General features: G+C 41.8%; 1 protein-coding gene and 1 long non-coding RNA gene across 2 annotated transcripts; one reads left to right on the top strand and one right to left on the bottom strand.

Annotated features, from left to right (window-relative positions):
• Window positions 1-9,633: 9,633 nt before the first annotated feature.
• LOC116373379 (uncharacterized) lies at window positions 9,634-11,644 on the top strand. Its single transcript, XR_004209550.1, has 2 exons — window positions 9,634-10,208; window positions 10,277-11,644. It is a non-coding gene; the product is annotated as an uncharacterized LOC116373379 (long non-coding RNA).
• Window positions 11,645-17,769: 6,125 nt separating this feature from the next.
• On the bottom strand, window positions 17,770-20,624 carry LOC116352982 (ferritin, middle subunit-like). The gene is made up of 4 exons (XM_031821921.1): window positions 20,270-20,624; window positions 19,743-19,889; window positions 19,398-19,523; window positions 17,770-18,979 (listed from the first exon to the last, which is right to left on the bottom strand). Exons 1-4 carry the CDS (start codon window positions 20,369-20,371, stop codon window positions 18,824-18,826), a joined length of 531 nt encoding a protein of 176 aa, XP_031677781.1. The 5' UTR covers window positions 20,372-20,624; the 3' UTR covers window positions 17,770-18,823.
• Window positions 20,625-24,263: the final 3,639 nt, after the last annotated feature.

Raw genomic sequence — 24,263 nt, 5'->3', positions numbered from 1 at the left:
GTTGCCAGCACCACAGTTACAGTCACCAATGCTCTGGATAACATGAAAACGCTAACCAGCTTGCTAGGGCGAGTAAAATGGTCAAGTGAGGTTAGCCAAAGTTAACCAGTTAGCTTGGGTGCTTGACTGCCGTTATATGAGGTCAGAACGCTCGAGTCAACCCAACTCCTCGGCCAGAGAGCAAAACGCTTTGAATTACGAACGGACAATCTGACAACGCTCTGAATTTAAGAGGGCCAGAGCGTACTCTGGCACTCCAGATTAAATTTACAGACGCATCCGAAATCGTATGATGTCTAGCTGTAAGTAGTTATGCTAAACAAGCTAACAAGAGGTGCATAGCAACAGCAATCAGCTTCCGTAGACCGTTGAAGCGCTAGTAAGCTCAACTAAAAGTTTACAGTTCTTTACAGTATATTAAATGTAACCTTTTATTTAACTAGGCAAGTCATTTAAGAAACAAATTCTTATTTTCAATGACGGCCTACTCCAGCCAAACCAGGACGACACTGGGCCCAATCATACCTCAATTACAGCAGTACTATAGTGACGCCGCTTGCACTGAGATGCAGTGCCTTAGACCGCTGAGCCATTCGGGAGCACTGTGAACTAATAGTATATAGTATGCAGTATGTACTCATTAAGTATGTAGTATACAGCATGTTAGTATGGGTATTCGAACACAGCTGAGGTCTTCTGGGGCAGTTTGCATCAACTCTCAGAGCAAGAGTGCCGGGTTAGATCAGTTTTGCCTTTTAGATCACATTGAATAACATTACATTTATGGGGAAGCTCCTCCCCCCAGTTCCACTGATTTATACAGACCCTGGTCTTTCCTGGCCTAGTATGTAAGGTATTGCCTCTACTCCAATTGTTTTAGAACAGGGCCCCTTTTCCTAAAATGTAAGCCAAAACAGGCTCTATCTATCAGTTTGTCATAGCTACTATCTATGTTCATTGTTTGTTGAAAAATTATGAAGCTGCTTCAAATGTGGGTAAGGGTCTTCAACATAGATAATCCTTGAAGTATGTGCCTGCTTTCTGTTACTTTGATCAACTGTTCTAGGCTGAACCTCACTTTATAGCGTACTGATTTCATTATGAGTGGAAACAAAGTTTTGGAGACAATGAGACGAAGCCTCTTCAGACTGTTGGAAGTGGCAGTAGACTCATGCTTAAACCGGTGTGACAACAAGGGCTGTGACATACTTGGCATTCCTCCTTTTTTTTGCGAAAAGGTACATCAGTTTTTGACTAAATTATGTGTTATGCCTAAAGTATAAGTTTGGGTGAGCATATACGTGAACGTCTAGCATCCCAAAAGTTGCTTGTAGCTCATCACAGACAACTTCAGCTTTTTGCTAATTAGCAACTTTGCAACTATTTACTACTTTTTAGCTACTGTGCAACTACTTAGCAGTGTTAGCTAACCCTTCCCCTAACCCTAACCCTAACCGTAACCATTTAACCTAACTCATATCCTTATCTTAATCCTAAAGTAACCTAGCCCTAACTAACTTTAGCCACCTAGCTAACGTTAGCACCTAGCCACCGAGCTAAAGTTAGCCACAACAAATTGGAATTCGTAACATATCATATGTTTAGCAAATCATAACGTATTATAAAATTGCAATTCGTAACATATTGTACGAATTACCATTAGTTTATTATAATACCAATTTGATGATGGACATCCACAAATTAATACATACCATACAAAACATATCATACTAATTGGAATATTCCGAATATACTTTTACTATGTTACGTCTACTCTTCCAGGTTGTTCTAAGTGACCATATTTTAGCAGAAGAGCAAACAGGATTAAAATTGAAATAGTCAAATAATTGTCTTCATTTCTCCATGCAAATCTCTTCTGTAATGTTCAACCCAGAGAACCTGTGTTAAGTTGTTAAAGTCATGACCGGGTCCATCATGTGACCAGCCGCACTAAGTTATAAACAGTAACTAATACTGTCAATGGTTAACGATTACATAACTATTTCTATTGAAGTTCTGAAGGGTGACACAGTGTTTTTAGTCTGTAATCTTTCCCCCTCACCCTCTCTCCCTATTGCTCCCTCCCACTATTTTTACCAGGGGCGCAACATTGGTTTTAGTTGTGGGGGGGACATATTATATATATATATATATATATATATATATATATATATATTGGATGGGTTGAATAAACACTACAAACAGCCTTCCCGACTACTCGGTGAGATCCGTATGGTCCAAAAGCACACCGTTGCCTTGTTTTGTATCACATTCCAATGATAAAACTGGGGAGGGGACATAAATGCATGTCCCCTCTGTCCCCAGAGAAATTTGCGCCACTTCTTATTCCTGTCATAACCTCCTGTTGGTTCTACTACAGTATGGACTGACTCAGGCTCTGCCCTGGCTGTATTTCTGCCTTGTCATTGTGACTCAGCATTCTGGAGTCTCAAGCAGAGATGGAAGAGGAAGCAAGACAGCCCATTCCTTCTTTTCCCCCAATGGAAGTCAATTAACTAAGCAGACCACTATCGCATTGTTGTCTGCTTAAGGAGCCACTTCTTAAAGCAGACATTGGTAAACGACCTGAGTTTAACTATCTTCATTTATCAACCATCATTGGTCTCGAGGTAGTTCTGTTCTGTTATCACAGTGACAATGGTGGAAGAAGGCGGAATTTTGTGACTGCAGAAACAGACATGAGGGGTGATGAATTGGCGAAGACCGGCTGATACCAGATTTGAAGAAAAGGAAAAAGGGAAGGAGAGAACAGCAGGAACAAACACTATACTATGCAACTTACATATCCTGTGTAACTTACTAAGGCATTTTTAAACAAATAGCCGTGAATGGTTGTTTTATTCGGGTTGAAATGGGCCACAGTGTCTCCTGACCCCTCCTGTCTCAGCCTCCAGTATTTATGCTGCAGTAGTTTGTGTCGGGGGGCTGGGGTCAGTTTGTTATATCTGGAGTACTTCTCCTGTCCTATTCGGTGTCCTGTGTGAATCTAAGTGTGCGTCTCTAATTCTCTCCTTCTCTCTTCTTTCTCTCTCTCGGAGGACCTGAGCCCTAGGACCATGCCCCAGGACTACCTGACATGATGACTCCTTGCTGTCCCCAGTCCACCTGGCCATGCTGCTGTTCCAGTTTCAACTGACCTGAGCCCTAGGACCATGCCCCAGGACTACCTGACATGATGACTCCTTGCTGTCCCCAGTCTACCTGGCCATGCTGCTGCTCCAGTTTCAACTTCCACCTGACTGTGCTGCTGCTCTAGTTTCAACTGTTCTGCCTTTTATTATTCGACCATGCTGGTCATTTATGAACATTGAACATCTTGACCATGTTCTGTTATAATCTCCACCCGGCACAGCCAGAAGAGGACTGGCCACCCCACATAGCCTGGTTCCTCTCTAGGTTTCTTCCTAGGTATTGGCCTTTCTAGGGAGTTTTTCCTAGCCACCGTGCTTCTCCACCTGCATTGCTTGCTGTTTGGGGTTTTAGGCTGGGTTTTCTGTACAGCACTTTGAGATATCAGCTGATGTACGAAGGGCTATATAAATAAATTTGATTTGATTTGATTTGATTTGAAATTAAGGGAAAATACAACAAATTTCCAGAAAATGTTGTCAATTTAGTCAATCAGAACTGAAATAGCAATATATTTCTGTATTACTTTAAACTGTTGGTCTAACTATAACAGTTCAGAAAGTCACCACCAAGGTCAAAACCCATTATTCTATATAAGTTCCCTTCACCACATTTGGGTAGTACATGGTCTGGAGATTACTAATTTCTTTATATATATTAGTATTTTCTCTCTTTATTGAGATATCAAGTTATGAATGAGAGGGGGGGGACAGAAAGGTAGAGGAATACAGATAGGAAGCGTAGGCAGGGTTTGAATCCATGCAGCAAAGGGCCCCTAGACCATTACCACTAGACGAGAATATGTCACAAAATGTCTAATGTCTAATACTCAATTAACTTAATAGGAGTCGAGGCACTCAATGTCAAGAAGCTGCTGACTTGATTACATACTTTAATTGCACTATCAATTAATTTAAAAGTATTCATACATACATACGTAAATACATACATACATATTTGTAAAGGAAATCATGTCCAGTCCTAATAAGCTGAAGATTCTATAATGAATCAAATTAAACAAGTATTGTGTTAGTCTAGCTGAAAACAGAGAGGCTGATTACTTTGTTGTAGTGAAAGTGAACTGGGATAGAATTACATTATCAATCCAATTAAAGTGAGTGTCATGATGCCAACTTTGGACCAACTACATTAAGTGTAAAGGCTTGGATAGGCCTATGGCTCAGAATATGGAATAGAATGTGAATGGTGGGCTACTCTCTCAAGTATTAATTCAAAAATGCAAATATGCAACTATAGGTTGTGGGCGGAAGCCGGGAAAACGTGAAGTTGATCGATCCCCATCGAGGGAGGAGCAGATCTTTTTGTATATGACAGTAAAACATTCTTATAATAACTATAACATTTGTTGGCACCTTCAATTCTTGCACATTTTCTCATAAAAGGTGTAGTTTAACACTTCTTCTATCTACATTGTAAACACAGCCTCAAACGAGGTTTGAAAACTCAAATTGCTTGCTGTAGGTGTTTGATGAACTCCCAAGACTGAAATAAGAAAATGTGACATTTAAAAAAAAATCATGTTTTGGCCTAGCTGCAGGCTTAAAGAAACATTCAATCACATACTTTCATTAGAAAGTCAAATAAAGGTGTGTAGTTTGAAAGATGTGTGTGTCATGTATGCTAGAATGGAGGTTTAAAAACAAAGCTGAATATGCAAATTAGCCAACACAGCATATCCTACACATATACTGTAGCATACCTTGCATTACAATGTCCTCTTTAAAACAACTGGGAGAAATGTATACAATTTGGTCTGCAATAAGAGAACCAGAGTTTGATTTCTAAACCAGAGGACAACAGAATTCTATTCACTGCATGTTACAATAGTAAAACAATCTCTTTGTCACCTCGTCACACTGATTCTATATTGAATTTAGTCTTCGAGATGGTCTAGCGAGCATGTGTATCTGTGGTTGGTGCTCTACAACTCTAAAAGGCACTTTACCCCCTCAAACTCAACTCTGGTCCTAGAAGCCAGTTCCATTGTTCCCCTCTTGTCAGGGACTGATTTAGACCTGGGACACCAGGTGTGTGCAATTAATTATCAGTTAGAACAGAAAACCAGCAGACTCCGGGTCTCGTAGGGTAAATTGAATACTCCTGCATTAGATTGTGTAAGGCAAAACCTGCAAAGAAAAGGCAACAGGCAAATGCACAAACACTAGAGAAAACTAAGAAATATTTTTTTATTTGCTATCTACCTGCATTTTCTCTGGTATTTCTAGAACCACCTGCAACTCGACATGTATAAGATAACTGGTTTCCAGATTTGGGAACGAAGAGAGTACAGCCAATACTAGGTTAGTTGTAGAATCTATTGCAGTGTTTTGATTAGGCAAAGCCTGTAATATCCAGAAATGATGGATAACAACATTCTTTGGTTATATCATATCTAGTGTAGCTATAATCTATGGATATTTTTCCAATGGTGCAGAGAGAAAAATGTTGCTGTTTTAGAGCTCAGGGATTCTTAAAAGATGGGACAATCAACTTTTTTTCTACAAATACTTGTCTTAATATTAACAAAATGAAGTTTATATTTGACAGAGCAAAGTATCAGCTATCTCAGTAAAAGGCACTTGACAGCCCACTTGGAGTTTGCCAAAAGGCACCTCAAGGACTCTTAGACCATGAGAGGCAAGATTATCTGGTCTGATGAAACCAAGAATGAACTCTGGCCTGAATGCCAAGCGTCACATCTGGAGGAAACCTGGCACCATCCCTACGGAGAAGCATGGTGATGGCAGCATCATGCTGTGGGGATGTTTTTCAGTGGCAGGGATTGGGACACTAGTCAGGGTCGAGGGAAAGCTGAACAGAGCAGAATTACAGAGAGATCCTTGATGAAAACCTGCTCAAGACCTCAGATTGGGCGACAGTTCACCTTCCAACAGGACAACGAACCTAAGCAAACTTCCCCAAATACAGGTTTGCAAAGCTTGTAGCGTTACACCCAAGAAGACTTGAGGCTGTAATCGCTGCCAAAGGTGCTTCAACAAATTATTAAGTAAAGGCTTTGAATACCAGTGGTTGAAAAAGTACCCAATTGTTATACTTTAGTAAAAGTAAACATACCGTAATAGAAAATGACTCAAGTAAAAGTGAAACTCACCCAGTAAAATCCTACTTGAGTAAAAGTCAAAAAGTATTTTGTTTTAAATACACTTAACCCTTGTGTAGTCTTAACATTCTGTATACTCCCCTAGTCCTAAGGGTAAACAATGCCCCGCCTTCACTAAACCCCTAAAATAAAGCAGGCTAATTGTATTTTAAACCCCAAATCTATTTTGCATGAAGTAACAACCTATCATGTGTCACAAACTTTGTGAATATCTGGGGTTTCCCTCTTCACACAGCAGAAAGACTGCATTTAATCAGTTGACACCACTTGTTCTTATTACACCACAACTGTCATAATTGTTTTCTTTAATAAAGTAGAGTATTATTATTATTATTATTGCTAAAGGTACTGCGTAGGTGTACATTTTTTTGCAAGAGATAGCACTTGTGTAGCCTAAGAAAGTAGCAGAAATGTGCAGAAAGTAGTTTTGAATGTATTTTATTGAAGGGAAATAATAATAGTCTTGAATGTTTTTGGAAACATAGTGATATATTCTTATATACTGTATAGTGCAAAATACTAGTCCTCTCATTTTTTTAACCTTTGCCCCCACCCACAAGGTGTATCAACAACAATGAATAAGAATAAAATAAGATCATAGACACAAAACAAAAACATGAAGAATATAAATCAATCAGCTCAAATTAGCACATGTAGGACAGTATGCAAGTGTGTGTGCATGGACTTTGTAGATGTATTTTTCACATGTGCAGCACATAGTATTTGTTTTACAGTCCTTCTTTGGGGAACAGGACAAAATTCAGCCCCCTGAACAGCTTTCACAAGCACTGTAGAGGCTGTTGTGCGGGGGAGGTGCTCCCTTCTTTGATTGTGTGGGTTACAAGTGCCTTTCCCAGCTGCTCCAGGAACACCCTCCTCTTGTTCTGCTTATCAGGCATCTAAGTAGGGTTGATCTTTTTCCATATCACAAAGGCAAACTTTGATGAGAAGTCCTTTCTCTCCCTTGTAGCGAGGAGTGCAGGGGGGAGCTCAGGCTTGTTCTTTATAACTGTGCCAACCATGGTGCTCTTCCTCTTCAGGAGCTGCTGGCGGAGTTCATAAGAGGTGAAGAAATTGTCACACGTGACATTGTGCCCCCTCAGTCCATCTGTCACATCAAGCACAACCCCCATCCCCTGGTTCTTCTCTGGGCCCCCACCGGTCGGCTCCCTGTGTAGACTTGCATCTTCCAAGCGTAGCTGGATTGTGCGTCACAGGCCACCCATGTCTTGATGCCATACTTTGCTGGCTTGCTGGGAATATACTGCCGGAAAGGACAGCAACCTTTTGACAAAAGAGATTACTATCAGTAATAAGTATCAGTGTCACAGAAAACAGTGACATAAATCAATGATATTACAGGTATGGAGGAAACCCAGACCTCTCTTATGGCCGCCAGTTTGTCTCCCATACGTCTTGCAGGTCTTTTCTCACGGTTATCAAATCGTAGCATTCTTGAGAAAGCGTGGAAGACTTTCAGTGGCATCGTGGCATTGAAAATCGCCCTTCCACTCTCTGCATCCCAGGGACTACATGTAGCTTCGTCTCGGGACCTATACACACCAGCTAAGATTATCAGCCCTATTTAGGCACACAGATCAATCTCATCCATCTTTTTCCAGTTGTCTCCATATTTACGGAAACCCTCCAAATTTGTCATTTCCAGGATGATTTTTTCGATGGCTGGTGTGATGAACATGTAGAATGTTGAGGCGATGTCCTGGGCATGGGCAACTGCATTGTCTAGTGGGCCCTGGGGTCGTCCTTATGACATTTTGTGCTGCCATCCTGCCCTGGTTGTCATATGGTGACAAGGACCATGTTATTTTGCTAAACAGAAACAACATAACACAATTTGAAGTCATATGGGGTAGAGTTTCATAAGAATTAGAAACAACATTGGGTGTGGATACATTGGGTCTGAGCAAGTGTGATGTCATATATTTTTGTGGAAATATATGTATGTCATGCCTCCACATCGTTACGCACACCTGGACTTCCTCATCAACTTGATCATCTTCCCTTTTATTTAGCCATCAGTAGCCTCAGTCATCAAGCATTATTGGTTTGTTTTCCTGTTCAGTACATATCCCCTGTTTTGTTAATGTTGCCTTGCTCTCTCTTTCTGCATATGCTTCCTGACTCACTGTGTATACACGGCAGAATACTTCCTCTCAATATGGAAGCAGTAGAGAAGAAAACCATCATCCAGAAGGTCTGGGAACAGGGTCATCTACTCCACCGGAACACCACGACCAGTTGGCGCAAGTGGGTACGGCCATGGAGGAGGTCCTCCGCATTCTCCACCACCTCGATACCACTAGCATGGCTCTCCATACCCTATCAGAGGTCCTCGTACCACAGGTCGTCACAGTGAGCCAGTCCACCAGCCTACCCAGCCGTCCACCCAGGTCAGCGATGACGTACTGTCCCTTCTGGGGAAGTATGACGTACTCCATCGAAATGCCGTGGCTTCCTACTCCAGTGCTCCCTCTATTTCGCCCATCAGATGGGAGACCCCACCACCGAGAGGTCCAAGGTTGCCACGGTCATTTCCCTGCTGATCTGGCGGGCGTTGGCGTTGGCTACGGCTGTCTGGGAGAGAGGAGAGGAGGAGCTTGGTTCCTATGAGTGGTTCATGGTTCTGTTCAGGGCGGTCTTTGACCATCCTCCAGAGGGCAGAGAGGGAGGTGAGCAAGGTGCCCAGACTGCTGCGGAGTATGCCCTCACCTTTTGGACTGTGGCAGCCTCCAGTAGATGGAATGAGCCGGCACTCCTCATTCTCTTCTGGAGAGCCTGAACCCATGGAGGTACGGGCCACACACCTTTCCTAGGCAGAGTAGCATCGCCAGAGACAGCTGGGGCTCTGTCCCTGTTGCGGCCAGGAGGGGCACCAGCTTCAGCGTTGTCTGGTGTGTTGCAACTCAGAGTTAGGGCAGAGACGATTACCTCGTAATCTTCCATCTCCAGGGTAGGTGTGAGTTTTCCATCATCGTTTTCCACCTTACCCTTTCTGGTTCCCATTTTACTGGCTGGCTGTCCCTCAAGTGTGGTCTCTACAGCTCTAATGGACTCCGGGGCCGCAGGGAACTTCATCGCCCAGGACTTGGCTTTCTCCCTGACCATAAATTGGCATCCGCTTTCCTCTCCTTTTCCAGTCCAAGCCCAGGAAAAGCAACCATTGGGATCCGGCATAATCACACACATTACAGCACCACTCACCCTCACCATGGGACCCATGCACCAGGAAAGCCTTCCCTTCCTTATCATAACTGCACAAAGTCATCATCACAAAGTCATCCTTGCCCCCCCCCCCCCCCCCCCCCCCCCCCATGCCTCCAATGTCATAACCCCACCATCTCCTGGTCGAGGATAAAAATCACTGCCTGAAGACCTTCTTTCCTGTAACCTGTGGTTCCACACCAGTTGAGAGTCCCGAAAGTGCCCTCCAGCCCATCAGTCGGTCCTCCCGTATCATTGGCCCTGTGATTTGTGACGTAGATGTGGACATCCGGCAGGCTCTGGGGAAGGAATCCCCTCCTGCTACCGGCACTCCAGAACGCATCTATGTCACCACGGGGGTAAGAGATCGGCTGTTCACCTGGGCACACGCATTCCTCGCCTCTGGACACCCAGGTATCACTTGCACTATCCAATCCCTCTCTGAAAAGTACTGGTGGCCCACCTTGGCGCAGGGCATCGCCTGCTATGTCAACTCCTGCTCCATATGTACCCAAACCGAATCACCCCGGCACGCTCCAGCAGAGAAACTACTTCCCCTTCCCGTGCCTCAGGGCCCTGGTCCCATCTGTCCATAGACTTCGCTCCACAAGGAACTTCCAGCTCCGCCTGCCCTCCCGGAAGCTGAGCCCCCCAGTTTGTGGGGCCCTTCACGGTCCTCCGAAGGGTCAATGAGGTAACTTACCATTTTCAACTCCCCACCAAATACCAGATCTTAACCTTTTGTCATGTTACCCTCCTCAGGTCGGTGGTTCCCGGTCCACTGGCTGATGCGTCCCCCATGACACCACTCCACCTCAACTGAACATTGATGGGACCCCTACCTATGCCGTCAGGTCCCTATTGGACTCCCGACGTCAGCTTCAGTACCTGGTGGACTGGGAGGGGTGCGGTCCAGAGGAAAGCTGTTGTGTTTCGGACGACGACATCCTAGACCCCAACATTGTCCAGGATTTCCATCTCCGCCTTCTCATTGCCCTAGGGCCGTCCTCCTGGTCGGCATCTTCGGGAGGGGGTACTGTCACACCTACTCCCGCTCCCTCTCTCCAAAACCGGCTCTATAAGTCATAGCTACTATCTAGGTTTATTATTATCATTTTTTATTATAACCGGTGTTGCAAAAGGCCTGTGACATACCTAGCGTTCTTTTTCTTTGTGGAAATTGTTAGTTTTTGACTAAAGAATGTGTAATGCTTAGGAGAGATGGTAATCCATGATTCAGATCAGGAGGATTGAGATTGTGAGTCATTTTCATAGTCTCACAAAAGGACAAATGTTCCTGTATTTGCTGTCACCTCAACTGTTGCTCGTCAGCAACAACCTTATGAAGTGTTGTTAGTCAGCTGAAACCCTCACTCATTCAAAGTGACCTTGTTTTAGCAGAAGGGTCGACTTCAGGAGTGAACGTTATTTATGATAAGGGTTACACAGAGAAAATCGGACATCTCTGAAATGGAAATGGATGTCTCTACGTTCAGCAAATTATATTTTACCTAAACCTTCACTGAACGCTTGATAAAAAAACAAGTGACACTCCTCATGCCCCAACAATTATTAAAACAAAGTGGATAACAGAACATCCTTACAGTTTAACCTCACCTCTTGGAGACACCAGAGCCTTAGATATGCCGTTTCAGAAACTGTTCTTCGTCCTGTCAGCACTACATGGCAACGCAGGAATTTTGATAGCGGACAGGGCTGCGGGCCAGAAGGTTGTGTTTTCACAGACACCTATGGACAAGAGTAAGGTTGGAAAGATCTAATTCATAGTAAAAGCATTGCATGAGTCTATCATCGTATTTGCAGCAAAATTTGCCATTATAAACAATTCATGCAACTCTACGGAATTTTACATATTAGCAGAATATTTTTTAATATTACACAAATTACTCAAATTACAGGCTAAGAATGGACATGGAGATAGCCCTATGTGTTCATCTTATCCAGTGATGACCTGTCATTCAGGGCAGCTTGGTTTTTCATGTTTAGCTTTGTTTGAGCCTCACCTATTTTGCATGTTAATCTGGCAATATGTGTCACATATCAGTTTGCAAACAATGTACAAAGAATAGAAAAGAAAAAACATTAAGTTAATAAAACCACATACAAACATTGTCTCTTCTTTTGCTTTCTTGAGTAAGGCACCTCCAAAATGGAGGTGTTTCCACCTAGCTCAGTGCTTTCTGTGGTGGTGGTAATGTTCTCTACTTGCACCATGATTGGCTCAGTGTTCTGACGCTCATGGGGACACTACGTCAAAGAAAAATGTATGGGGAGAGCTCGGAAATTCAACCCCCTTCGGTGCTGCCATGTAGTTACATAAGAAGTGCCCATCTAAGAAGGCTCAACGTCATTGGCCACAGATAAAATGATGTCAAATCACGTTATATCTACCGTAGCTTTGATTGGACTGATCATGTCAACATCAAACTTTCTACTGGCAAATCCTTTTCACTCCTTGTCAAATGAAGGGAATTCTGAAGAGAAATTATAGATAAAACGTCGGCCATTGGACATAAACATTGCACATCAAATTGGTAATCGCAAATTCAACAATGAGTGGTTTGGAAGGAATCAGTGGCTGAATGCAAGCATTGCAAAGCAATCACTAGCCTACTATTCAGTGGAGTTGGTTTGTTCGAAGCTTAAAAGGATAAACATTCAACATTGGCCATGCCAATGGCTGAGTTCAAAACAACTAGAAACTTGGAACTGGGAAATCTCAGACTTCAGTGAGTTCAAGACACCTGGGAACTCAGAAAGCTCAGACTGGGAAAATACGTTTTGAACGGTCATTCAACTTGGAATTCCATGTCGGGAACTCAGGCATCTTTCTGGAGCTCCGACCTGAAGATCACTGACTTCATGATTCAACCGTGTTTTTTTGTAGAGTTTCCAGTTGTCTTGAAAGCACCATAAATCCAGAGGATGCAAGACTTTGATGACAAAATTTGCCCACAAAGGACCGCCGCGCAACCTTCCTGTTCATGTGAGCACAGCACAAACAGATGAGTCCAGAAAGGCGTTGTATGCTGCTGCATAAATTATATAATATGCCAGGGAGATATACATACTGTAGCTAATAAAGTAATACCAAGTGTATGCTGTGTAGTAAACTGTTAGTAGCCCATGTCCCTTACTCAAATAATTGGGTCCTTTTTCCCCTCATAACTTAGCCTACTGTTCGCACTTGGTGTTGCACATGTAGCCTAAAGCCTGTTTTAGAGAAATGTCATCAACAAATATTGTAAGAGCTTTCATTGTCTGCTTCTATGCCCCCTATGTTTATCCTACGGTTCTGACTTGGTGCACAGGGAGAATACTGTAAGAACGGCCCATGTTCTTAATTCTGCCGCTGTACGTTTCAAAAGTGCTGAACAAATAGTTATATTGACTACATTCATCCTACTTCACACATTAATGTCTTTACCGAAATTACGCATTGCCTCTTAACCGCTCGTCGTCCCCTTATGCCATCATTTGCGCTTCTCAATTGTCAGTAGAAACATCTGATTTGGCAAGTCAGCCATACCAGCTATCTGTTTTTTATAAAGGCAGTAATTGAGGCTGAATGAACTGTATTGCTGCCAGGTGTAGCAGGAGTAAGGTGTTGAGCCTGCTGTTGGAAAATCTTTATGTAGGCCCTAACATTTTGGGCACCGTTATCGTGCAATTCATGTATTGTTTAGTGCTTTGCTGGCATGCAGCTACTTTTCTTTTTTTTGGGTATGATCTTATCATCTTATCATATTTCTCCAATGTCAAATCAGTGTGTCTTGTTTCCAACGAATCTGTCCCTGTTAGGAATCTGACTGTAGTACTTTCTTTCAAAAGTTAGGCCTAGCTTTCCACCCCAGACAGTAGGCCTACCGACGCAGATTTTTTTTTTGATTTAACAGATGACTACTCTTCTTTAACAACAGAAGGTCACAAGGGTTTCCCTAAAAACTGTCTGGGTATAAACATCTGTTGTACACAAAGTAAATAGCTTAATCAATGGAAAGTGACAGAATTAGATTACTTCTCAAGCAAATTACATTGTTTGCCTCCTTCACTATAGGAGATTGTAGCTCAGACTCTGAATGTTAAAGAAACTAAACAATGACATTCCCATATGGATCGAAGTTACGTCTTTCCAGGGTATTTTCAAGTTGTTTTTTGCATAAAGCATAACGGACCAAAGTGCTGTTATAGATCACTGTATGTAATTGGATCGGTTTTATTTTATTCCAAATCTTAAGATAACAATGGGTAACGGACCAGAGTGCTGTTATAGATCACTATATGTAATCGGATCTGTTTTATGGTAGCCATTTTCTTAATGACATTTTCTTCAATAAAAGGTAGGCCTATGGCATGTCCTCTCATACCCCCTCAATTCCAGTACTGGTTTTAACTTAACAGTCCTTCACTGACTTGGAGGGAGGCTATTTAAAGAGTGCATGGTGGGTGGAGGAATTGAACGACAAATCTATGGATATAGCAGCCTATAGCCTAATTCTGTCTGTCAAACAGGTAGAGCTACCTCTTATTTCTGAAACAGAAAGGAAGAAATAGGCTCCAACACAAAGCCCTTTTGTTGTTAGTAAAGTCTAATTAAATGAAGACGGTTTAAATGAATTATTCCTTCTCCAATTTGCCTATTTTCAGCACTATCAGCTGTCCATTTCCAATTGATTGTGCCGTGACTGCTGCTTCAAGTTTCAGCACCACAATGTAAGTAACTAAAATCTGGCTTACTGTGATGTCAATAACTTGGATAAATACATCATGGGCAAGAAACATTTTGTTTTTCTTGAAATCAATTATAGTAGTAGCAAGCTATCAAAGTTGACCTCCGGTCCTCAAATGCTCTGCTTCTCAAACTGAACAGAACATAGGCTATAGGCTAGTCTACGCGCAAGATATTGCATTTTTTTGGACGAACAGAACATAGGCTATAGGCCTACACAGCGCAACATTGGTTAGGCAGCAAAAAAAACGGTATTGATCAGCAAGGGCAGAGCAGGCCTCAGGGTTGGAATATCCGTTGCAGTGTGTAAGCAGTCTAGTTTTATTTATGCTATCCCAGCAGCTATCTTAGAAATATAACTTTTCTCTGTGCTTCTCTGAGGATGCACTTCGTAGCCTGTAGCCTATAGGCTATAAATCATTTGATTGAGACCACGCTAAATAACCTATAGGGACACTTCATATTTCACAACCAACAGAGAATTTCAAATTACATGACCCTCCCCTGCACTAGATTTAAAAAATAGTAAATCCTCCTCTTGACTGAAATTGAAAAAGCATGACCCTCCCCTTTTTTCCTCCAGGTACCCACCCTGTACATCTCTTAGCATTACAAATTAATCGTACTAACTAAGAATGTTCTTAAGTTAAAGTTATAAACAGAAGTGATAGTAATACTATAAATGATTAACCGTTACAGAACTCTTCTGAAGGGTGACACAGCGTTTTTAGTCTGTACTCTTTCCCCCTCCCCCTCTATTCCTATTTGTCTCCCTCCTTCCCACTCTTTCTCCTGTCATAACCTCCCGTTGGTTGTACTACAGTATGGACTGACTCAGGCTCTGCCCTGGCTGTATTTCTGCCTTGTCATTGTGACTCAGCATTCTGGAGACCCAAACAGAGACGGAAGAGGACGCAAAATGTTCACTCCCTCAATGGTTCTGTTTCAATAGATGTCAAGGACTATGCAGACCACTATCGCATTGGTTTCTATGGAGTACCCCACTATCACCGTGACAATGGTGGAAGGAGACTAGGTCTCATGACTATTGAAACAGACTTGAGCGGCGAAGAGTGGGCGAAAACGTCCTGAGACTAGGAAAAAAAGGGAAGAAGTAGAGAACAGTAGTAACATACTCTGTAACTTACTAAGGCATTTTAAACAAATAGCTGTAATATGGTTGTTTCTGATGAATGTTGGAGGGAAAATACACCAACAACTTTCCTGATCATTTGGCCAATATACCCCAATCACAACTCAAGTAACAATATTTTTCAATATTACTTTAAACTGTAGGTCTACCTAACAGTTTAGAAAATCACCACCAAACCCCTTGGTTTTTCACACTCAATAGTTTCCTGTGTGTATCAAGAATGATCCACCTCAGATAGGGACATACAGCCAATTTAACACAACTGTGGGAAGCATTGGAGTCAACATGAACAAGCATCCCTGTAGAATGCTTTCGACACCCTGTAGATCGAGTCCTTGCCCCAACGAATTGAGGTTGTTCTGAGGGAAAAAGGGGAGTTTGCAATTCAGTATTAGGAAGTTGTTCTTGATGTTTTATACACTCAATGTATATATACAGTGCCGTACAAAAGTATTTCCCCCTTTCTGATGTTCTCTATTTTTGCATATTTTTGATACTGAATGTTATCAGATCTTCACCCAAAACCTAATATAAGATAAAGGGAACATGAGTTTACAAATAACAACAACAAAAAAGATTTACTTATTTTATTTATTTAATTAACCAAGTTACGCAACACCTAATTCCCCTGTGTATCAAAGTAATAACTGGTATTGCCACCTTAAGCTGCAATTACTAAAAACAAATGCCAAATACCATATCGGTCCAAATTATCAGGCAGGTGTGTTATTTAGCAATAAGCATGACAACCTATATTATGGGGTTGCATGGGGTTTCCCATCAACATTTACCCCAGTGTGCTAATCATTAGCTAGATCAGTGGTTCTCTATCCTGGTCCTGGGGACCCAAAGGGGTGCATATTTTAGTTTTTTTCCCAAGCACTACACAGCTGATTCAAATAATCAAAGCCTTTTGATGAGTTGATCATTTGAATCAGCTGTGTAGTGCTAGGGCAAAAACAAAAATGTGCACCCGTTTGGGTCCCCAGGACTGGTTTTGAGAACCAGTGAGCAAGATCATAAACTCAAAACATTATCTTGTTGCTAGCAACATAGACTATTGCTGACTTGACTGTCCCAAACTTTCCACCGGTACTCAGCCAAGTATGTATATATACTGAATAATGTAGGCCTATCTGTTACAACGGACTCCTGTTACTGCTTACCATGCTATGTTGTTGTCTCTCTTGACGTGAAAGGCCTTTTGCCTTTTGTTAGGCCGTCATTGTAAATAATTTGTTCTTAACCGACTTAGTTAGCCTAGTTAAATAAATAAAGATTACAAATAAATAAAGCACTTCTCTGCAGCTTTTGACATTATTGATCATAATCTGCTGCTGGAAAAACGTAAGTGTTATGGCTTTACATCCCCTGGCTTTACATCCCCTGCTTGTGGATCTAGAGTTACTTGTCTAACAGAACACAGAGGGTGTTCTTTAATGGAATCCTCTCCAACATAATCTAGGAAGAGTCAGGCATTCCCCAGAGCAGCTGTCTAGGCCCCTTACTTTTTCTATCTTTACTCATGACTTGCACTGGTGCTGAGTGAAGCCTGTGTGTCTGTGACTCAACACTACACACATCAGCTACCAGAGCAGGTGAAATCACTGCAACACTTAAGAGCTGCAGTCATTTTCAGACTGGGTGGCAAGAAATAAGTTAGTCCTAAATACATGAATTTCAAAACTAAAGGCATTGTATTTTGGACATAAAATAAAAACACTAAACCCTGAACCTCAACTAAATCTTGTAATGGATAATGTGGAAATGTAACAAGTTGAGAATAAACTTCTGAAATGGTAAAAGCATATGGATACAACACTAGCTAAGATGGGGATAGATCTGTCCATAATAAAGCACTGCTCTGCCTTAACGCTTTCAACAAGGTAGGTTCTACAGGCCCTTGTTTTGTCGCATCTGGACTACTGTCCAGTCATGTGGTCAGGTGCCACAAAAAAGGACTTAGGAAAATTACAATTGGCCCAGAACTGGCCTGCACAGCTCACCCTTAAATGTACGCAGAGAGCTACAACACATACCGCCAGGTCTCTTCACAATTCCAGGACAGAGTATGGGAGGTGCACAGTACTACAGAGAGCCATGACATGGCTGCTATTCCACATCAAGTAACTCAAGCAAGCAGTAAAGTAAGATTTAAAACCATAAAAACACAATTACATATTCACTATAGATACACACACACATGGATTTTGTGTTGTAGATGTGGTGGTAGAGTAGTGGCCTGAGTGGGAAGCATTAATGTTTTGTGAAATCTTTTTAATGTAAGGTTAGTTAATGTATAGAACTGCCTTTATTTTGCTGGACCCCATGAAGTGTAACTGCTGCCTTGACAGCAGCTAATAGGGATCCATAAATACAAAATGTTGGGAAATGAAGGAATATGCAATTTAATCAGATGCCATCTAGTGGCCTTTTTGGGTACATCAGATTACAAATCTCTGGCCCTCTTTGTGTAAAATATGTTTTCAAATAGAATGACAAAGCTGCAAAACTACCCTAAATATAAACCAAGATAGTCAATACCATACAAATGTACTCAATTTTACCATGTCAATAATTGGTTGTATAAAGAATAGTTGAAAATTCCAATGCCGAGTAGACCATCTTCCCCTTTAACCAAGTGGTCTAGCCACCAGAAACTCCTTTATATCTTGAAAACAATATTTTTCAGTTCAAGTATTAAAGTTCAATTTGCCTGTTAATTACCAAAATGACAGCGTTCTGTAACTTATGGGGAACTATTGGGCATTACCAAATGAAATAAATAAGTGGAGATTTGCCAGTCAGAGCCAAACTTCCCATCACTAGAGAAATGTGCCATAACAGCTGGCTAACAGTTTTGATTGACCTCTAGGCTGTCTAATAAACTTGTGATGCACAGTGTAAAGGTCTACATCAATTGTAGGTAACAGTTTCACTCCTACGGCGCTGGAGTTGACAGCTGGGTCCTTAATTGAAATGTCCTTTACTGTATCTTGTAATAGTGCCACCCTGTGGTCAGAGGTAACATCCTTTAAAACTCATGTTTAACTTCTATTGTTATGACCCTCAGTCACTAGTAGGTCTGCAATTAAATATTTCTCACTGGTATGAAGACGCTCAGTAAAAGAGCAAAGCACCTGAATAGACTGATACAACATCCATTACTACAGGTCAACACTTAGAAAGCAGAAACAAACTTACGTGATTTTTTTTTTATTGTTTTACAAGAAGCCTTGCCTCCAAAATACAGTAGTGTTGTCAACAGAAACAATGTCACAGCAGTGTTGCAATTCACCAGTTTAACACTCTCCCATCCCTATAAAAGCAAAGCCAGGAGGATCTATCAGAGAAGCCAGGAGTCCTGGTCTGAGGCATGAGGCCATAGCCTGGGGATGGAAGTGGTTTAGCTCTGGCCTCCCAGGGTGTGCTTGTCAAACAGGTACTCTCCCATCTTGTTTTTGACAGCATCCATCTTGGTGAGGTTGGTGATGTGGTCTCCCAGCTTCTTAATGGCCTCCACCTGCTCATTCAGGTAATGGGTCTCCAGAAAGTCACACAGCTAAAGAGGGAAAACAGGTCAGACAAAATAATGATTACCGACTATTGTAACAGTAATTACAGTAACACACAATAGCCTGGTGGTAATGGCATAAGTGTAGATAATGAGGTGTCTATTTTTTAACGAGTCAAGTCCATTAAAACACTGCTTTACAATGGCATCCTAATGTGGAACAATAGGTTAACTATTGCAGCTCTGGGATTCAATCCAGCACCCTTTAAGGCCCAAATCTCTAACCCCTAGACAACCTGCCACCCCTTATGCATTAGCTGCATTGTGAGCATCTGTGGACTATTGTGTGCGTGTGACGAAGCAGGTAAACAATCCGGTGTCATTAGTTATCAGAGCTACAACAACCTGATCATCTCCTGGGACAGTACCTGTATTCTATGTGATGTGTGGTTCCACCATAACTTACATGGGGGTCAACCTTGTCAGAGGCAATCTTGTGCAGGTCCAGCAGGGCCTGGTTCACATTCTTCTCCAGCTGCAGAGCACACTGCATGGCCTCCAGCCCATTGCCCCACTCATCACGTTCTGGCTTCTACACAGGACAGAGTGAACACAGAAGTGTTAAGGACTACTAGCAGATGTTAAGATAAAGTGAACAGAGTTACACCCCTCACAGTTTCAGTTCAGTGGTTAGAGGCCGTATGTTTAGGACTACAGGTTCTCTCAATCAACTAAACTCTGTAGACACTTTCCTCCATGGAGGAAAAACATCAGTCTACAATCTAAATGTGTTTGATGCTCAGGCGCTCACCTTGATGTCCTGGAGTAAAATGCGTCCACCTCTCTTGTTCTGGAAGGAGAGTAGCTTGTCCGCGTGCTCCCGCTCCTCGTCGCTGTTCTCCTTGAAGAAATGCGCGAAGCCTCGCAGAGCCACATCGTCACGGGAGAAATAGAAAGCCTGGGGGGATAAACAAAACATTGTAGTTAGAAAAAGGAAAAAAACATGACAGCATTCTGTTCTTGTTGTGGCAACTAAGCTTGATGATATAGGGATGAATCAGTCTGTTGTCTACTTGGTAACCTGACTTATAACCTGTCAATGAGTTGTTACGCGCTCTGACAGAGGTAGGATAGATTCAACTTCATTTGTATGCTATTTCTAACTGGAGGGTCTTAATAGCCTTGCCAAGTAAAACTCAAATGTACTTCACGGAGTTGAGATTCTTGGCTATTAATTGTCTAGACCTACAGAAAAATCAGGTGGGAAAAAAAAGCCATTTAGGACCAGGCATAATAACAGGTAGCTCAACAAAACGGTCATCTTGGTAGACTCCTTACCATTGAAGTGTAGGTGTAGGAGGCAAACATCTCCAAGTTGATCATCCGGTTGATGGCAGCTTCGCAATCGTGGTGATAGTTCTGGCGGATCTGAGACTCCATCTTGGCAGATTTTCTTTTATATCAAAATAAAAAGTAAAAAAATAGAGTTTAAACTATATTGCTATTATAGTTCAAGTAAGTGCTATGTCATTAATCCTTAATGTTCTATAATGCGGGACGAAGGCAGAGGAGTTCCGTTCAATCACTGTTGAAGCAAGAACTTCTTCATGCGTCTTCTCAGACTTGTGAACTAGAAGGAGCCTTGTTCGCTCTATTTATTGTTCCAAAAGGAATGCGTCAGTGAAATCCACCCTCACAGAGCGTAGCCAATCACCTTTAGAAATTCAACAGGAACTATGCGGATCATTTGATGACGATCCCATTCCTCAGGAGTGAATGTAACATTGTGTGTTCTCATGAATTCTTGATAATCGTATAGTTGGCCATCATTGTTCAATAATTGTTTAATCCAAATAATGTTGTTGTCAAACCAGTCTTTTTGATATGGACCCTGATTTAACTTTCATTGTTAATTTGTTGATCTTTAATGGAAGATTTGTTAAAGCTTAAACATTACGAAACTTCTATATGATCAAAATCCGCAAGTAATTTGACACTGTTATATACCTCCACACAAAAATGTTTTTATCTCACGCAGACAGATTGGGGGTGGAGTAAATGCTCTTGCCTCGACCTCATCTTAATCTGTTTAAAAATTGTTACTTTGTTTATTACGAGAGTGGATAAATTTACTTGTTTTGACTAATTATGACAAGAGTTAAGAAAATGTTGAGAGGTGTAATGACTTTTCAAATAAGTTACGTTACACGTTATGTCTGATGTTGGCTGACAATTTTTGAGCTACGCTATCCTTACGAACTGCATAGCATATCATTACAGCAGTATGTACCAGTATGTTAGCTAGCTACCTAACGTAAAGTTAGTTGGCTATTAATACATCAGGATTAGCTAAGTGGTATAGTCATTGTGCGCTCTCAATGGACACTGGAAGTAGCTAGCAAGCTAGCCAAAGTTAGCCAGTTAGCTTGGGTGCTTGACTGCCGTTGTGAGGTCAAAATGCTCGGATCAACCCTACTCCTCGGCTCTGAACGTCTGAACGCTCCGAGGGCGAAACGCTTTAAATTTACGAATGGACAATCTGACAACGCTCTGAATTTATGAACTCCGAGAGTGTACTCTGGCACTCCAGATTTAATTTACAAACACACCCGAAAACGTATGATGTCTAGCTAGTAATTTGTTATGCTAACAAGCTAGCAAGACGTTGCATAGCAACACCATCAGCTTCCGGTAGACAGGCGAAGCGCTAGTAAGCTCATCTAGAAGTTTACCGTTCTTTTACAGTATACTCAAATGTAACCTTTTATTTAACTAGGCAAGTCAACAAATTCGGCCTACTCCAGCCAAACCCGGACGATGCTGGGCCAATCACAGCCAGATGTGATACAGCCTGGATTCAAACCAGGTACTAAAGTGATGCCGCTTGCACTGGGATGCTGTGCCTTAGACTGCTGCGCCACTCGGGAGCCCTAGACCACTGCGCCACTCGGGAGCCCTATGAACTAATAGTATATAGTATGCAGTATGTATGTAGTATACAGTATGTTAGAATGGGTAATCGGACACTACTTAGGTCTTCTTGGGCATCAAGCGTCTCAAAGTAAGAGTGCCGATTTAGGATCAGTTTAGCCTTTAGATCACATTGAATAACATTACATTGATGGGGAAGCTCCTCCCCCCAGCCGCCACTGATTTTACAGCCCCTGATCTTTCCTGGCCTAGTATGTAAGGTAGTGCCTCTACTCCAATTGTTTGAGGACAGGACCCCCTTTCTCCTAAAATGTAAGCCAAAACAGGCTGCATCTATCAGTTTGTCATAACTACTATCTTGGTGCAATGTTGATGAAAAATTATGAAGCTGCTTCAAATGGGGTAAGGGTCTTCAACATAGATAATCCTTGAACTATGTGCCCTGCTTTCTGTTACTTTGATCAACTGTTTTAGACTGAACCTCAGTTTATAGTGTAATGTTTTCATTATGAGCGCAAACAAAATTTGGAGACAATGAGTCGAAGCCTCTTCAGACTGTTGGGAGTGACAGTAGACTTATGCTTAAACTGGTGTTACAAAAGGGCTGTNCAATCTAAATGTGTTGATGCTCAGGCGCTCACCTTGATGTCCTGGAGTAAAATGCGTCCACCTCTCTTGTTCTGGAAGGAGAGTAGCTTGTCCGCGTGCTCCCGCTCCTCGTCGCTGTTCTCCTTGAAGAATGCGCGAAGCCTCGCAGAGCCACATCGTCACGGGAGAAATAGAAAGCCTGGGGGGATAAACAAAACATTGTAGTTAGAAAAAGGAAAAAAAAACATGACAGCATTCTGTTCTTGTTGTGGCAACTAAGCTTGATGATATAGGGATGAATCAGTCTGTTGTCTACTTGGTAACCTGACTTTTAACCTGTCAATGAGTTGTTACGCGCTCTGACAGAGGTAGGATAGATTCAACTTCATTTGTATGCTATTTCTAACTGGAGGGTCTTAATAGCCTTGCCAAGTAAAACTCAAATGTACTTCACGGAGTTGAGATTCTTGGCTATTAATTGTCTAGACCTACAGAAAAATCAGGTGGGAAAAAAAAAGCCATTTAGGACCCAGGCATAATAACAGGTAGCTCAACAAAACGGTCATCTTGGTAGACTCCTTACCATTGAAGTGTAGGTGTAGGAGGCAAACATCTCAAGTTGATCATCGGTTGATGGCCAGCTTCGCCACTCGTGGTGATAGTTCTGGCGGATCTGAGACTCCATCTTGGCAGATTTTCTTTTATATCAAAATAAAAAGTAAAAAAATAGAGTTTAAAACTATATTGCTATTATAGTTCAAGTAAGTGCTATGTCATTAATCCTTAATGTTCTATAATGCGGGACGAAGGCAGAGGAGTTCCGTTCAATCACTGTTGAAGCAAGAACTTCTTCATGCGTCTTCTCAGACTTGTGAACTAGAAGGAGCCTTGTTCGCTCTATTTATTGTTCCAAAAGGAATGCGTCAGTGAAATCCACCCTCACAGAGCGTAGCCAATCACCTTTAGAAATTCAACAGGAACTATGCGGATCATTTGATGACGATCCCATTCCTCAGGAGTGAATGTAACATTGTGTGTTCTCATGAATTCTTGATAATCGTATAGTTGGCCATCATTGTTCAATAATTGTTTAATCCAAATAATGTTGTTGTCAAACCAGTCTTTTTGATATGGACCCTGATTTAACTTTCATTGTTAATTTGTTGATCTTTAATGGAAGATTTGTTAAAGCTTAAACATTACGAAACTTCTATATGATCAAAATCCGCAAGTAATTTGACACTGTTATATACCTCCACACAAAAATGTTTTTATCTCACGCAGACAGATTGGGGGTGGAGTAAATGCTCTTGCCTCGACCTCATCTTAATCTGTTTAAAAATTGTTACTTTGTTTATTACGAGAGTGGATAAATTTACTTGTTTTGACTAATTATGACAAGAGTTAAGAAAATGTTGAGAGGTGTAATGACTTTTCAAATAAGTTACGTTACACGTTATGTCTGATGTTGGCTGACAATTTTTGAGCTACGCTATCCTTACGAACTGCATAGCATATCATTACAGCAGTATGTACCAGTATGTTAGCTAGCTACCTAACGTAAAGTTAGTTGGCTATTAATACATCAGGATTAGCTAAGTGGTATAGTCATTGTGCGCTCTCAATGGACACTGGAAGTAGCTAGCAAGCTAGCCAAAGTTAGCCAGTTAGCTTGGGTGCTTGACTGCCGTTGTGAGGTCAAAATGCTCGGATCAACCCTACTCCTCGGCTCTGAACGTCTGAACGCTCCGAGGGCGAAACGCTTTAAATTTACGAATGGACAATCTGACAACGCTCTGAATTTATGAACTCC

This window comes from Oncorhynchus kisutch, unplaced genomic scaffold (genome assembly GCF_002021735.2).
Source record: "Oncorhynchus kisutch isolate 150728-3 unplaced genomic scaffold, Okis_V2 scaffold4033, whole genome shotgun sequence".
Taxonomy (NCBI): Eukaryota; Metazoa; Chordata; class Actinopteri; order Salmoniformes; family Salmonidae; genus Oncorhynchus; species Oncorhynchus kisutch.
This window is presented reverse-complemented; position numbering and strand designations above follow the sequence as displayed.